At 40.7% G+C, this 16890-nt stretch overlaps 2 protein-coding genes across 7 annotated transcripts in view; one reads left to right on the forward strand and one right to left on the reverse strand.

Annotated features, from left to right (window-relative positions):
- Window positions 1–12655, forward strand: part of LOC132350922 (cytochrome c oxidase assembly protein COX15 homolog) — a 15888-nt gene extending 3233 nt beyond the window's left edge. The window contains exons 3-9 of the mRNA XM_059900520.1: window positions 529–651; window positions 942–1128; window positions 3282–3449; window positions 5471–5552; window positions 7479–7633; window positions 9167–9280; window positions 10205–12655. Of these exons, the coding sequence (XP_059756503.1) occupies window positions 529–651; window positions 942–1128; window positions 3282–3449; window positions 5471–5552; window positions 7479–7633; window positions 9167–9280; window positions 10205–10336 (961 nt within the window). The 3' untranslated portion in view covers window positions 10337–12655. The remainder of the gene's footprint in view (window positions 1–528; window positions 652–941; window positions 1129–3281; window positions 3450–5470; window positions 5553–7478; window positions 7634–9166; window positions 9281–10204) is intronic.
- ENTPD7 (ectonucleoside triphosphate diphosphohydrolase 7) overlaps window positions 1–16890 on the reverse strand; it is an 89606-nt gene that overhangs the window by 863 nt on the left and 71853 nt on the right. For 4 of the 6 annotated variants that reach the window (XR_009498053.1, XR_009498052.1, XR_009498048.1 and 1 more), the window contains 3 exons: window positions 8490–8569; window positions 3211–3284; window positions 2607–2787 (listed from right to left, as the gene is read on the reverse strand). The gene's annotated coding sequence lies outside the window, so the exon portion shown is untranslated. Of the gene's footprint in view, window positions 1–2606; window positions 2788–3210; window positions 3285–8489; window positions 8570–12318; window positions 15778–16890 lie in introns of those variants that run through there. The other 2 variants (XR_009498049.1, XR_009498051.1) reach the window with 2 other exon arrangements.

The raw sequence follows: 16890 nt of genomic DNA on the forward strand, positions 1-16890 counted from the left end.
CTACTGAGCCCGCATGCCACAACTACTAAGCTCGCGCGCCTAGAGCCCGTGCTCCGCAACGAGAAGCCACCGCAATGAGAAGCCCGTGCACCGCAACCAAGAGTAGCCCCCGCTCGCTGCAACTAGAGGAAGTCCATGTGCAGCAACGAAGACCCAACGCAGCCAAAAAATTAATTAATTAATTAATTAAAAAAATAATATTGGTTTTGCATTTAGGACACATTTCTTTCGTCTAAGGGTTGGTTTTATCTGTCAATGAATGCTAGTGAAAGAAGTAAGGAGAGTTTAATGAAATAGAACAAGGAGTAAAGAAATTTGTACCTGATAGCAGCTGCTTCTGACAAAATTCTAAGTAGTAAGAAGAGAGCAAGTTGTCAAAAGAGGAAACGATGAAACGATGTATTTACCTTTATAGGGGTCAAGTTCAGATCCACTTGCTGCTGTAAACCGTTTATGAATAATCCAGTGTGGTGCACACACGTATACACACTCAAATTTAATACACTCAAATTTCTTTCCTATCTTAAGGTTGACAGAGTCTGGCCTCTCAATGGTAGATTGGCATTTAATAAAGGGGATGAAGCCACCTACAAGCCAAGAAGAATGGGAAGCAGAATTCCAAAAATATCAGCAGTTTCCAGAATTTAAAATGTAAGTATTATAGAAAATCGGGTAAACTTCCCAGTAGGCCCACGCAATCTTTTGCTTATTTAAACATTTCAGAGTGTTTAGGTTCCATTATTTTTCGATATTTGGTTCAGTTATGTTTAGCGAGCTCCCTACTCTAAACCTCCAATTCCAAAGTTATTCTGAGGTGGCCGATGAGGAAGAGGGCAGACCAGTCAAGCTTTAAAACCGAGAATGTTCCTGCATTCTATCAGGAAATAAAAATTAGATGAACTTTTTTCTCTTTCTTATTTTTGATGTCCCTTTTCACCCAGCTTGAATCATGATATGACGTCGGCAGAATTCAAGTTCATCTGGTACATGGAGTACTCACACCGAATGTGGGGTCGCCTTGTAGGCCTCACATACATCCTGCCTGCTGTCTACTTTTGGAGAAAGGGCTGGCTCACCCATGGCCTGAAAGGACGTGTTCTTGCCCTCTGTGGTTTAGTTTGCTTCCAGGTGAGATTTACTCAAGTTTGGGAAACCAGAGATTTTCTCAGGAGCCTCCAAGTTGGCATTGTCTTTAATGAAGTAATCTTTGAAACAGTGTAGCAAAGTGGGTAAGAGCATGGATTTTAATGTCACAGGCCTGGTTTCAAGGCCCAGCTCTGTCACTTAGTAGGGCATGTTGTCTGACCTCTGTAGGCTGTGCTTTTCTTACCTGTAAATGGGGATAATAATAGAACCTACCGCTTAGGTTCTGTGAATATTCAGTGAGATCATGCATGTAAAGTACTTAGAGTAGTAGCCTGGAATCAGTAAGCACTCAGTAAATATGTTTTTATGTCACAAGAATTAGAGTTTCTTTTCCATCATGGCTCTCTTCCTGGGTTCTTGTATCCTCCCTTTTTCTAACTTGCCTGCTCTATGGGGAAGTGGGATCCCTATGCTAGAATGGCTATAGAAGCAAATAGGGAAATTCCAGAAGAGAGAAACATTCTGTGGGATGAAGAATCTTAGAATACAGATGTAGCTGAGAGCTGAAAGTATAAATGGTGATTAAAATTATATAAGTTGAACTTCTCTCTTTTCTTAAGGAAAAGAGCTTTGAATGACTCCCACAGTTAAGGGGTTAGGGAAGCCTGAGAGCCAAGGAAAGGAGTGTTAGAGAAGACACATGTGAGTATTTGGGTCAAGGTATACAGGCCCTAAGGGAGAGTCTCAGAGCATCAAAGAAATACCAAAATTTGATCAGGAGGAAGCTAATTGGTTGATTTAACTCAAAGTGGTAAGAATACGAGCCAATGAAAAGGAATTAAGGAGGGAGATGGAAGAGACAAAATAGAGGTGATAGAAAAAGATAATAAGGAGTTAGACATTAATAAAAATCTAATAGAAACAAGGGAGGATTGGTGAAACAAAGTGAAAGTTTGTTTCAGAATTAAAAAGAAAAATAAAACCCACTTAAGATAGACTTACAGGGAGGCAAAAATTTGAAGATGGCAAGATAGGATTATGGGAGGAGGAAAGTGAGGGCTGGCAAATCACACTGTATACTCTCTCATCTTCCAGTGTCCTGTGCAGATGAAATCACGATAATTAGAACATCTAGGGTAGTCGTGAAGGGGGAAAGAAATACCCAAAAAGACTTCCTGAGGAGTATATATTTAGAAAAGGTGGGATTCTCCCACCTCTTTAACATGATTCTATTGGCTGGGGAGGGTCGGAGTGAAAGGGTACCTTATCTGATATGACTAGAACTGACAGTTGTTTGGTTACTTGAAAAAGTCAGTTAAAACAGGGAATCATAGAATAATAATACATACCTTAAACTTTTCAACTTAAACATGTACTTTCATTACCATTTTTTTAAAAGAGGGGTAGAAATTTAGACACTTGCAAACCAATTTGCCTGAAAAACCTTATAGATTTTTTAAAAAAATAAATTTATTTATTTATTTATGGCTGTGTTGGGTCTTCGTTTCTGTGCGAGGGCTTTCTCCAGTTGCGGCAAGCGGGGGCCACTCTTCATCGCGGTGCGCGGGCCTCTCACTGTCGCGGCCTCTCTCGTTGTGGAGCACAGGCTCCAGATGCGCAGGCTCAGTAGTTGTGGCTCACGGGCCCAGTTGCTCCGCAGCATGTGGGATCTTCCCAGACCAGGGCTCGAACCCGCGTCCCCTGCATTGGCAGGCAGATTCTCAACCACTGCGCCACCAGGGAAGCCCAGCCTTATAGATTTTTATGACTTCCCCCCAAACCTTTATAATTGTCTTTTTCCACCTAACATGACAGTAATTGTTTTTAAGCAGTTATCTTTGTGAGGTTTCTCCAAAGCATCTAGTTTTTGTAAAATCAGCTGTCTTTTTACTTTCATATTTCACTGGTTTACATAATGTTAAATTATGCCAAGTATTTGTAAGCTTTTGCCCAAATACACTTTTGTGTACTTCTCTATATTTGGCTTCTACTTCAATAAAATGTTATTCTAAACAGTGGTGAAGTATTTTTGGTGCTGTATGTGGAAATTGGGTAGGTCTCGATTCCTGGGATACTGGGGATATGGGAGGGTATAGAAAGGAGGAGTTAGGTAGGAGTACTCACTTTCTCAGAGAGTAAAGTTGAATAAACAGCTTCAACCTTGTTTTGTTTGCCTCTTCTCTTTTTGGTTGCAGGGCCTGTTGGGATGGTATATGGTGAAAAGTGGCTTAGAAGAGAAACCAGATTCCCATGACATCCCTCGGGTCAGTCAGTACCGCCTCGCCGCCCACCTGGGATCGGCCCTTGTGCTTTATTGTGCCAGCTTGTGGACCTCGCTCTCACTGCTGCTACCTCAGCACAAGGTGAAGTCAGTCTGTATTGTTTACCACATCTGTACAGATGCTGACAGGGTCAGAGAAATGGAAATTCTGGTACTAATGGGAAGTTATTTGTCAAAATGCATGCATTCCCTTAGTAACACCTATCAGTTTTACCAGAAGCTAGATATAACCAAAGTTTAGAGAAACATTGAACTTCGGGACTCTGGATAGCTTTGGGACGGCAAAGTAAAAACTGCAATTATTCTTTTGGGCTGGAGCAGCTTATTCAAAGGAGAATTAGTATAGGTGCCAAATATTTTGTCAGCATTGCCTATTAAGAAAGATGAAAAGATGAATTTTAGAAAAAGAAGGAAAGAGTACCAACAACAAGAGATACCCCAACCACTTTACTTCTGACTCCCAGAGGGATGATGGATGGAGAGGTGAGGAAGACCAGAACGAGAGCTATTTGTGGACCTTTAGTAGTGTACAAGAGCGACGTTGAGTTGTTTGTTCTTTATGCGGGGACCCTACCATTCAGCAAATCTAACAAAATAGTAAACTGTAGTGATCTTGCTTAAAAGTATTTTCTCTGTATGCTGATTAAAGGAAAACACTAGGTATTTTTTAAATGAGTATTATTTTAGGTATTAAAGTCATGGTTGGCCTGGATAACCTGTTCATGGAGTGAAGTTTAGGATGATAGTAGGACTTTTAAATAGAATCATCCAGTAGGTACTTGGAGCCAGTGGTCTGGATCCTAATAAGGACGGGAGATGTTGACTTGGCAGTCATCCCACAGGGAAGCCAGGTGGGGCTGAAACATTGGTATAGTAGATAATCCACACCTGAGTAGTTCCTAAAATGAATTGACTACATCTGTAGCTGTACATCCTGACAACCCATTCTTGTTTTCCAATTCTTGTCATCTGGCTTCCCCACCCACCCCTATATATACCCAGCCACACATTCACCTCCACACTTATACACATGCCCACACTCTCCTAAATACTCTCTACCGAATAGTACTCTTAAAGGTTACCAATGACTTTTTAATTATTAATTGTTTTTCTCTTTTTGTTTATTTATATTCTGCACTAATTACAGAAAGGATTTGAGATGCTAGTCAACCACATAGAACTGTGCTGTCCAGCACAGTAGCTACTAGCCACATGTGGCTATTTAAATTCTAATTAAAATTAAATAAAATTAACTTTATATAAACCAACTTGTTATCGACTTAAACTTTAAATAAAATTAACTTTTTAAAAAATTTTCAGTTGCTCTAGCCTCATTTTAGATCCTCATTAGCCACATATTGGACAGCACAGATAATAGAACATTTCCATTATCACAGAAAATTCCAATGGACAGTGCTGATATACTGTCCTACAAAATCTTAGTAATGATGCCTAACTCTTCACGTACTAGATTGTAAATCATTTGAGGGCAGCACTCTGACTTTCCTTTGTATCTTTATGGTTATCTGTGTATAAAGTTCCTACTAAATATTTGTTGATTCACTGATTATTATCACAAGTCGGCTACAGTAAAAATAAAAACAAATTTTGGCTTTACCCAAAACACTAAATGCAAGAATCTCTACTCTAGGCATTTTATGCAGTTTTGATTCTGATTATATTTGCTAAACATGAATTATTACACACAGTATGAAAATCCAGTTCTGTACCTTAAGTCACATCACTTTAACCATGGTGAAGTATTTTCCCGTGAACAATGCAAATCATTCAGTTACTGAACAGATATATATTGAATACCTATATGCCAACTACTGGGCTAGGATTACTATAATAAGCAAGTCAGATGGCAGTTCCTGCCTTCACAAAACTTATAAGATAGCAGGGAAGACAAATAGTAAATGTATAAATTTAATAAAGTTTAGATAGAATAAAATAGAATATCTGCTGGGAGTACTTAACCTAGTGTAGGGGTCAGAGAAGATCTGACCTCAGATTATCTCTGGGGTTTGGCCTTGGAGATCTTTACTGCCTTTCATAGTTCCTGCAGTCAGTTTATCTGTGCAATTTTCTTTTCTTATTTAGTTGCCTGAAACGCGTCAACTCCTGAGGTTGAGACGATTTGCTCATGGAACTGCAGGCCTGGTGTTCCTTACGGCTCTCTCAGGTAGGACTCCTTATCAAAGATGGCCTAGCTTCATTCCACATTCAGGTGGGATTTCTTGCCTAATGCTTTCCTCCTGTATCTTTATATTTCCTTTTCATACCTGCCTCTGTCATATACCACCATCTTCATCCTCTTTTTTTTTATTCCTTTCTCCCTTCCCCAAATCCTGCTTTCCAGTTAGTTGAACAAAAATATTGAGTATCTACCTGGATCCAGACTGTCTAGGTTCAAATCCTGGCTTTACCACTTGTGAACTACATGACCTTGGACAAGCTATGTAACCTCTCTGGGCCTCATGACCTCATCTATAAAATGGGGAAGATGATAATAGTTTGAGTAATATATGTGAAGTGCTTAGCACCTCACATGTAGCAAAGGCTATGTAAGTGTTAGCTGTTGTTATTATATAAACATTATTGTTATTATTATTATTATTTTTGGCTGCATTGGATCTCTGTTGCTGTGGGTGGGCTTTCTCTAGTTGCGGCGAGCAAGGGCTACTCTTCGTTGCGATGCGCGGGCTTCTTATTGCAGTGGCTTCTCTTGTTGCAGAGTATAGGCTCTAGGTATGCGGGCTTCAGTAGTTGCAGCACGTGGGCCCTAGAGCACACGGGCTTCAGTAGTTGCGGTGCGCAGGCTGTTAGGGCGCGTGGGCTTCAGTAGTTGTGGCTCATGGGCTTAGTTGCTCAGCAGCATGTGGGATCTTCCTGGAGCAGGGATCGAACCCATGTCCCCTGCATTGGCAGGCGGATTCTTAACCACTGCGCCACCAGGGAAATCCCGACATTATTGTTATTATTACACTACACCAAGATGGGTCAGACAAAAGCCTGTCCTCAAAGATGGGCTTAGGTGGGGAGTTTACTGGGGCAAAGAGACTAACACAGATCTTTATCATTCTTTAAATCACACCTCTACCTCTCTTACTCTGGAACTGCCCTATACAATTATCAGTAGCCTCATGTGACTATTTAAACTTAAGTTACTTAAAAGTAAATAAAATTTAAAGTTTAGTTTCTCATTCACATTAGCCACATTTCAAGTGCTCAGTAGCCACATGTGGGTGGCTAGCAGCCATTGTATTGGATGGATGACAGATATAGAACATTTCCATCATCTTAGAAAGTTTGATTGGACAGCACAGCTCTAAATAAAACCATCAAACCAGTGATCCACCCAAACCTCCTCCCCTTTGTTTGGTGGAAGAACATGAATTTTGACTTTATAAATGCCATTTATAAAAATAAGGAATGTGATTTAACATACCTGAATCTTTGATCATAAATAATGGATCAGTCATCCATTAAATTCATGGATACCTTCTTTGTGTGTTTACCCAGGATTTAGTTTATAAGATTTTTTTGAGCACTTGAGGAAGACAGATAATAAACAACAAAACATAACATGTCAGATAATGTTTGGTGCTTCGAAGAAAAATAAAGCAAGATAAGGGGATAGAGGTGGGGTGGGGGAGTGCTATCTTATGCAGTATAGGATAACTGGGGAGATCTCTTTGATAAGGTGACATTTGATTGGAGACTTGAGGAAGTGAAGAGTAAATTAACTAGTTCCAGAATAGATGAGTAGTTCTCAGTTGGGTAGGTAAGCAGGACATCACAATCACTAAGGGAACTTTTCTAAACTAATATGCCTCCTCTAGAGCTTCTAGGCCACCCCTCGAGGGGAGGCATGCCAGAATCTTGCGGTGGGAATAGGTAAGGATGCTGGGTTTTTTTGTTTTTTTTTAAAGTTTCCATGGTGATTGTGATATATATTCCCTGTTTGAGAACCTGTGCTATTGATCTTTCTATTCTCTGACTATTCCTTTTGTCTAACTCTAGGATAATAAACCTATTCTATGTCAGAACTAGTATTTGATCTCTTCTTTCTTTCATTTTAATAAATACTTTTTACCTTGGAATACAGGGGCTTTTGTGGCAGGGCTGGATGCTGGGCTTGTTTACAACTCCTTCCCCAAGATGGGAGAATCTTGGATACCAGAGGATCTCTTTACCTTCTCCCCTCTCCTGAGGAATGTTTTCGAGAATCCCACCACGGTGCAGTTTGATCACCGGATTCTGGTAAGTCTGGCTGGTGGTTACTGGCTACTAAGCACAGGGAGCCTCTTACGGGCTCTGCGGTGTCTGAAGCACTGATGGCAACACTGAGATGGTAGAGTGGGAATTAGATTTCCTTTTCTTTTTAGAAGAAATTTAGTACCAGTTTTCTGATGTGACGTTTTTGTCTTAATTACCCGCACCCCTCTAGCCAAATTCTGACTTTCAGGATACTGCCACCTTCTAAAAGTTCAAATATGCCTTTTATCATCTGGCAAATGATAACTCCCCTCAATCCTGCACATGCATAGGAGAGTCATTTTAGCAAAAATGAGGCTGAGTAGAGAAGAGTACAAAGACAGTGGTTGCTGAACACACAGCTGTCAGGGCTGAACCAAGACCCCAAGGAGCTAAGAGCATCATAAATACTCATTTTATTTAAGCTAATATTTATTAAGGGCCTGCTATAAGATCAGCTTGGTGGCCTGGGCAAGATAAATTGGAGCAGGGAAAGATCAGCAGCAAGGAGACCCGGGAGAAGCAGTAGTGCTATTGTAGTAATGCCGTGAGAGTGATGGGGTTCAGGGCTTAATGGTGGGACTGGGACTTGAGAAGAATGGTGAATCTGAGAGAGGTTGTAGGGAATAGAAGACTGGCTGCAGGAATAAAGGTAAAGAAGGATCAAAGGAGATCCCAGAGTTTCTTCTGTGGCATGTTTAAAACACACCAGCAGAAATGGGACTATTGGAATGAGTGTTGAGCTAGAGACAGAGGATGTCATCAGACTGAGGTACGTTGAGTGTGAGATGGTAGTAGTGCACCCAGAGAGAGGCCCAGGGGCCTCATATCCAGATGGAATGCTGGGGCTTGGGCAAGTTACCTTGTGTGGGCTCAGTCCCCACTGCCACACAGCATTTTGGAATAAGTCAAGTCTGGTTGAAATTGTCATCGTGGACAGCTCTGAAAAGGAAAAGAAATGAAATTGGTATAGAAAATGATAGAAAAACATTCTGCTTGACATCATGGAGGGGGGATGGAAACCCTCTTGCCAGCTGCAGACTCTCTTTCTGAAGAGGTGGAAATGAAAAGGAGACTTCAGATCATTTTCAGCCCTAGCTGGCAGCACCACCACCTCCTCTAGTCACAGCCCAGGGAAACAATAACCCTCATGTGCTGGTGTTAGCCCTGTTTTAAAAATACAGGATTGGAGTAGAGATAAAATTAGGGATAAGGATGAAAAGAATAATTTAAAAACTGAGGGCCACACCTGGGGGACACCCACATTGGAAGGTGGATAAGACTGCTGAGAGTAAGTGTGTATAAAGTGGTACGTGCAGAAACTTTAGGTGGAGCCATGCCTGGTTGGCATTGAAGTGGCAAACAGAAGAGGAGCATGGAAGAAGCTGAGGAGGAGTAATCAGGTGGTTCTCTGCCTGGGAGGGGAAAGTGCTTAGTGGTTATTCAGTGGATCTGGAGGAGTTACCTCTAAGGTGAGCAGAAACCAGGAGGGTGGGACATTTCTTCCTGGCACTCGATGAGACTCTTTCCTCCCTGCAGGGAATCACTTCAGTTGCTGCCATTACAGCACTCTACTTCCTCTCCCGGAGAATTCCCCTTCCTCGAAGGACCAAGATAGCAGCAGTGACTCTGCTAGCTTTGGCATACACACAGGTATAAACCATTTCTTTTTGTTCTGAAGGTGTCCCCAAAACAAAATTTAAAAAGAAAGGTGACAGGCTAGGAGAAAATATTTTCAATATTTATAGTAGACTAAAAGGTTAACAACCAGAAAATAAAATAAGTAAAGGATATTAATACACAATTCTCCCAAGAGGAATGATGAATGGCCAATAAATATGAAAAGCTGTTTAGCCTCACCTATGATCAGAGAGGAACAAATTAAAGCAATGTTGCCATTTTGTACCTGTCAGATTGGAAAAAAATGAAAAAAAAAAGGTAAGCAGATATTGGCATGGGTATAGGAAAATGGATACCTTTGTATATTCTTAGCGAGAGCATGAGTTGGTACAGCTCTTTTTAGTGGGCGTTTGGCAATATCTTTTGAAGTATTAAATGTTTAATCCTTTCATCAAGCATATTAACTTATTAATGCCTGCCCTGTCCAAGGAAATTCATTGTGGAATTACTATGATAGTGAAAAATTGGAAACAGCCTAAATAAACATCTATGGTATATCCATACTGTGGAATACTGTACTGTAGTTTAAAATAATATCTCAAGACATACATTAAGTGAAAAAAAGCAAGTGACAGAACAATATATTTTTTTAAAAGCACCAAGCTGTTTTTCTATAAACATGTATACAATAGTATAGGTGTGTAGAAACTGGTAACAGTGGCTACTTTTGGGGAGGAGAACTGGGCTAGATGAAGGATAATTAAAGGGAAGTTTAGGTTTATCTAATTTGTTTGAATTTCCTTTGTTGTAAGTCTACTCGTGAAATTTAACAATATATTTTTTAATGTTCTGATGGGAGAATGTGGAGGATTTGTGTATCTGGTTATCCATGCCAGTCATTTCAGCTCTGAATATGTGGTTCCTGTTTGGCTTACTGCTTTCTTTCCTTTGTAACAGGTGGGCTTGGGCATTAGCACTCTGCTGATGTACGTCCCAACTCCTTTGGCTGCCACTCACCAGTCGGGCTCTCTGGCTGTGCTCAGCGTTGCCCTTTGGCTCATGAATGAACTCCGAAGAGTCCCAAAATAATTCTCAAGGATCAGCTTCCTAGGACTGAAACTGTGCTTTTGAGAGATTATCAGAGAACACAAGAACTTGAGCTTTTCTGAGAGGATTACCTTGGCATACCAAGTGGTTTCCAAATTGGTCAAGTTATATAAATTGTTTGCCTGTTTTGGGGATGGTCACTGAATCAAGAAAGTCATTAAGTATGGTTATGCTAAAGGTTCCTTTTTAAGTCCATTACTTTTTGTGTTGAAAATCGGATTTAATGTAGAGAAAGAATTGTCTGTCATTTGCTTCTTAACAGGCTCTGTCTCAGGTTTCTTAAATGTTGACAAGCTGTTGGTTCTACATGCATAATTTCTGTCTCCTTGACCTCCTGAGTCCTGGATTCTGCCTATGTAGAAATTCTTTATGGTCTCAACTTCACTTCCATCACGTAAAGATTCAAAGGGATAGATTGGCGTACCCTAAAGTAGCCAGATAGCCTTCAGCAAGAAATAGCTGCTGTCTTCTAGTGTTCTGATTTTCAAAACTGGGGAAAGCACTAACCTAGTTCCTCCTGAGATAGGGCTGTTACATTACTAGGTGAGATGAATGGAATACAGTATAAATCAGTTCCTGAAAGGGTTTCTCAACAGCCTCATGGATAAGAAAAATATGGCCTTGATGGTGTAGTACATGGACATCTATTCAGGTATTTAAACATATTGTTGATTAATGAATGTGTGACTTTGGCCTCTATTGATATTTCACAGGGCTCTTATTCAACTTTATTTTTTAAATCAGCAATTTGAATGAAGGCATCAGAAAGATTTGAGAGTGGAGCAACCCAACATTGCTGATGTAATAGAAGACAATTACAACTCAAAACAGTTCCAGAGTGGCGCCATCAAGATGAAATTAAACAGCTCATAAATGTAGCATCTTCATTTAAATTATAAATAGCTTATATAAATTTGGGGTAGAGAAAACTGGCTTAGACTTAGGGGAGGGGCTTCAGGTGGCCACAGGCTCGACATGAACCAGCCATGTGATGACACTGATAAAAATTAGTGGTGTTTCAGATTTTATCAATAGAAGTGTCACAGCCATGGTCAGAAGACCTCAATGCAAATGCTGCATTTCACTCTGGGTACCACATTTTTTAAGGAGGATATACATCCAGACAAAGGGACCAGGATAGTGAGGAGTCCAGAACGTGTTCCACACAGGGAATACTTGAAGGAACTAGGGGTATTCAGCTGGAGGAGAACGTTCAGAGAGAAAACAAGAACCCTGCCCTTGAGAAGTTGAAGCCCCTTCATGCAGAAGAAGGAATGAGCTTCCTTTGTGCTGCAGAGCTGGGAGCAGTGGGTGAAAGTTGCAGAAAGTTAGTTTTTAGTTTTGTAGAAGGCAAGAGTCAGTTGGGCCAAATCAAATGCCCACGAGGGTCAGGCTGGTGCCGACTGGCAAACTGGAGAGCAGGTGCCTGAATAAGGGACTACACTACTGCTGAGTGCTGGCCTCTTGCTGCCCGCAGGTCCAGAGTTGTCAGATCTGATTTTTCGAAGAAACTAAACATCCAGATTTTTATGTGAATGCTCCCAAGTCTTTTAGAACACTATGCAGGCTAAACAGATCTGGGAGCCATAAATGACCTAAGATTTGCCCCTGTACAATTGCTGGACTAATGATCTCAGTTCCCTTTCAACTCCAATATTCTCTGGGTTTCAGTGTGACCAACAACAATGTATCATTCTCAAATGGTTCTTAGCAAAATAGAATTAGTTTGTCTTTGATTCTTAAAAAATCCTGCTCCCTGGAGCTGGTTCCCAACTTCTCTCATGTTAGAATCTTTCAGAATCCTATCCCCAGCCTCAGCCAAGACCAATTAAATCACAATCTCTGAAAGCAGTAATAAGCGAGTTCCCCAGGTGATTCTGATGTGCAAATTTTGTGAGCCACTGCCCAAGCCTTAGTAGCCTAGTTACCTTAGAAAGTTTTGACCAGTTTATTCCCATTCCCTCCAAATTTCCACCCCACCCTATCTCATTTAATCTGCTTTGTTGATCCTGTTAGTGTGCTAATGGGGTATCACCTCTTCTATATAGAATTCTCTAAAGAAGGGGAGCTGCAGTCACGGGGGCACGTTGCCGTACCATCATCTCCTGATCCCCAAATTAAGGTTGTTCTTAGTTAATAACTGAGTCTGCAGAGGGCAGCCTGATCAACTCAAAGAACCACATGCTAATGCTGCTACTGTTCCCTCCAAAAAAGTAGCACTGAATGAATTAAATAAGTTTAAGTTGCAGATGTTTTACTTCATTGTTTCTTTTATTAAAGATGAGTAAGTTTGGAAAAACAGATCTGGTTGCATTGAGTGATATAACTATTATGCCCTTCTATGAGCTCCTGGTGAATGGATATTATCTGAATTATTTTTGTTTGCATTATTCCCAGCACCAGACACATATCAAATATTGCATGAATGAATGGAAAATGGATGATTACAAACTGATGTCCCAGACACTGCTCTCAAAATAAGTCATCATACCTAGAAGATGAAATTAATTTCCCTTAATATTTTCAAAAGTCTCTCTCAACAATTCTGTCAGTTGTTTTTAAAACATCAAAGGAGATTAATACACCTGGCTTTCTTAATTAACCCAGAATATCTTTGTCTTTAACTTAGACTGACAAATGCTGTCCATTTTGGCAGGGGTAATAATTAGCCACTGCCTAAAGTGATGCTGGCTGCAAAGACCAACACTGATGATCATAATAGTAGGATAACCAGTTTATCTTCAGCAATCCTTCCAGTCCTGGCATGAATGGTGGGTTGTCTACTGGCATATATAACATATATACCCATGTCCCTGCATAAGAATGCATCCCCTCTCTAATATGCATTGCACATTTTGTTCAACACTGATTTAACAGTATTTATCAGAATTTCAAGAACTGTTCAGCAAAACTATTATTTAATGTGAATAATAGTTTTTAGAAACAACTACTAGATGTCTAAACTATGTTTTTTTAGAAAAACATACAAGCTTAGCAACCCCCAAAAGTGATGCCATGCAGGCAGCCTTTGGTTTTTTAAAGCAAAAGGAGTTTTTAGTTGTGAACCACAAGATGTCTTTCAACATTGCAGGATCCAATGCTCAAGGCAGAAATCATGGAGGAGACAAGGCATATACTTCAGGACTGCAACTAAAGGAGAATTGTAGGATAAGAATTTCAAACACAACATAATGACAAATTCCAGAAATCAAAGTGTTTGGGATCCTTGCTCGCAGAGAAAGATTTTTATGAAGCTAATTAGGGCCAGAGCCTTCATCATCAGCAGTCTTTACAGGCTAAACTCTGGCAGGTGTTCTGTAGGAGGGGCTGCTTAGGAAAGTAGCAGGGCTACTTTACACTGGAGAAGTGGAGAGTAGAGAGGAGTGGTAGGCTGCCACAGGGCATATGAGTGGCTGCACTACTTAAAAAAGAGAGGCTCAGCTTGCCTGAAGTGATGCATACGTGGCTATAATCATCCTGTGATTCTGAAATTTTTTTCAATTTTGGTCTTTATAAAAATGGCAAGCTGGGCTTCCTGGTCACGCAGTGGTTGAGAATCTGCCTGCCGATGCAGGGGACACGGGTTCGAGCCCTGGTCTGGGAAGATCCCACATGCCGCGGAGCAACTGGGCCCGTGAGCCACACCTACTGAGCCTGCGCGTCTGGAGCCTGTGCTCCGCAACAAGAGAGGCCGCGATAGTGAGAGGCCCGCGCACCGCGATGAAGAGTGGCGCCCGCTTGCCGCAACTAGAGAAAGCCCTCGCACAGAAACGAAGACCCAACACAGCCATAAATTAATTAATTAATTAATTAAAAAAATATATACATCACATTAAAAAAAAATGGCAAGCAACGATTGAATACATTTTAAAAGTAGAAAGCCCTTTAAAAGTATGGGTAATGATTCAATTTTACAAATAAAATGGTATTATTGCTCAGACTTCCAGAGAAACAAATTGGTCAATGGATGTATTCCTTCTCTGTCCCTCTAATAATGGTACTGAGAAATAATGAAATATTAGGGGGAAAAGGAAACGTGTAATAATACAAAGAAAGTGTATTCGGATATTAAAAAAAGAATCCTCATTTTTTAACAAATATATTTTGTAATACCAACAAATCCTCACAAGTTTGTCAGAGCACATGGCCCTAGTGGCAGCACTATGAAATTAGCATAACCTGAGACTAGTTTGGGAGAATTAGAAACATTTGCTGCTACTTCTACCTTAATTCTTAATTCCAACTGAAGTTTCATCACATACCACAGCAAAAAGGGAAATTAGATGCTAGTTCTGAATTCGTTTGAAAAGTTTAAAAACAGCAAGAAGAAACAGCACTCTGTTTCTGTAAGGGAGTCTAGGAACTGCCCAATAATTACAACCAAGTTCCTTAATGAGGTAGCTCTAATAAACATTTATATCTTAAATAATTTAGATTGTAACCATAACATGAATTGCTTGGATGCTGTGGTTAAGAAAATTATACAAAATTAAGCAAATTGTTTCAAGAAGAGATGTCTAAAATTTTAAATTATTGAAAGAAATAAAGAAGCTAGAATGGATGTAGTGAAAACCTGATACTATTTCTAACAAAGCATTTCTTTCATATTTTATTCCTAAATGTGAGCAATCACCAAGGACTATCAGAAGCAGTTATAAAGACTGCGCCTGGTTAGTTGCAGTCAGCTGTATTATATATATTGTGTTGAAACACACAGTCTTGCAAGAAGATTCCATCAATAATCATTTCATTGTATTACTACTGTTCTGGGTGTCAATTTCATCATCTGTAAAATCATGGGGGTTAACCAGAAATCTCTAAAGTCTCAGCTTTAAAAATCTCATTTTCTGGAGATTGGTTTAAGATGGTGGAGTAGAAAGACGTGCTCTCACTCCCTCTTGTGAAAGCACCGGAATCACAGCTAACTGCTGAACAATCATCGACAGGAAGACACTGGAACTCACCAAAAAAGATACCCCATACCCAAAGACAAAGGAGAAGCTACAGTGAGACGGTAGGAGGGGCACAATCACAATAAAATCAAATTCCATAACTGCTGGCTGGGTGATTCACAAACTGGAGAACACTTATACCACAGAAGTCCACCCACTGGAGTGAAGGTTCTGAGCCCCACGTCAGGCTTCCCAACCTGTGGGTGTGGCAAAAGGAGGAGGAATTCCTAGAGAATCAGACTTTGAAGGCTAGCGGGATTTGATTACAGGACCTCGACAGGACTGGGGGAAACAGAGACTCCACTCTTGGAGGGCACACACAAAGTAGTGTGTGCATCGGGACCCAGGGGAAGGAGCAGTGACCCCATAGGAGACAAAACCAGACCTACCTGCTAGTGTTGGAGGGTCTCCTGCAGAGGCGGGGGGTGGCTGTGTCTCACCATGAGGACAAGGACACTGGCAGCAGAAGTTCTGAAAAGTACTCCTCAGCGTGAGTCCTCCCAGAGTCCACCATTAACCCCACCAAAGAACCCGGGTAGGCTCCAGTGTTGGGTCACCTTAGGCCAAACAACCAACAAGGTGGGAACCCAGCCCCACCCATCAGCAGAGAGGCGGATTAACGTTTTACTGAGCTCTGCCCACCAGAGCAACAGCCAGTTCTACCCACCACCAGTCCCTCCCATCAGGAAACTTGTACAAGCCTCTTAGATAGCCTCATCCACCAGAGGGCAGACAGCAGAAGCAAGAACTACAGTCCTGCAGCCTGTGGAACAAAAACCACATTCACAGAAATATAGACAAGATGAAAAGGCAGAGGGCTATGTACCAGATGAAGGAACAAGATAAAACCCCAGAAAAACAACTAAATGAAGTGCAGATAGGCAACCTTCCAGAAAAAGAATTCAGAATAATGATACTGAAGATGATCCAGGACCTCGGAAAAAGAATGGAGGCAAAGATTGAGAAGATGCAAGAAATGTTTAACAAAGACTTAGAAGAATTAAAGAACACACAGAGAAGAACAATACAATAACTGAAATGAAAAATACACTAGAAGGAATCAATAGCAGAATCACTGAGGCAGAAGAACGGGTAAGTGACCTGGAAGACAGAATGGTGGAATTCGCTGCTGGGGAACAGAATATAGAAAAAAGAATGAAAAGAAATGAAGACAGCCTAAGAGACCTCTGGGACAACATTAAATGCAACAACATTCGCATTGTAGGCGTCCCAGAAGGAGAAGAGAGACACAAAGGACCCAAGAAAATATTTGCAGAGATTATAGTCGAAAACTTCCCTAACATGGGAAAGGAAATAGCCACCCAAGTCCAGGAAGCACAGAGAGTCCCATACAGGATAAAACCAAGGAGAAACACACCAAGACACATAGTAATCAAATTGGCAAAAATTAAAGACAAAGAAAAATTATTGAAAGCAGCAAGGGAAAAACAACAAATAACATACAGGGGAACTCCCATAAGGTAAACAGCTGATTTCTCAGTAGAAACTCTACAAGCCAGAAGGGAGTGGCATGACATATTTAAAGTGATGAAAGGGAAGAACCTAAACCAAGATTACTCTACC

This window comes from Balaenoptera ricei, chromosome 16 (assembly GCF_028023285.1).
Source record: "Balaenoptera ricei isolate mBalRic1 chromosome 16, mBalRic1.hap2, whole genome shotgun sequence".
Taxonomy (NCBI): Eukaryota; Metazoa; Chordata; class Mammalia; order Artiodactyla; family Balaenopteridae; genus Balaenoptera; species Balaenoptera ricei.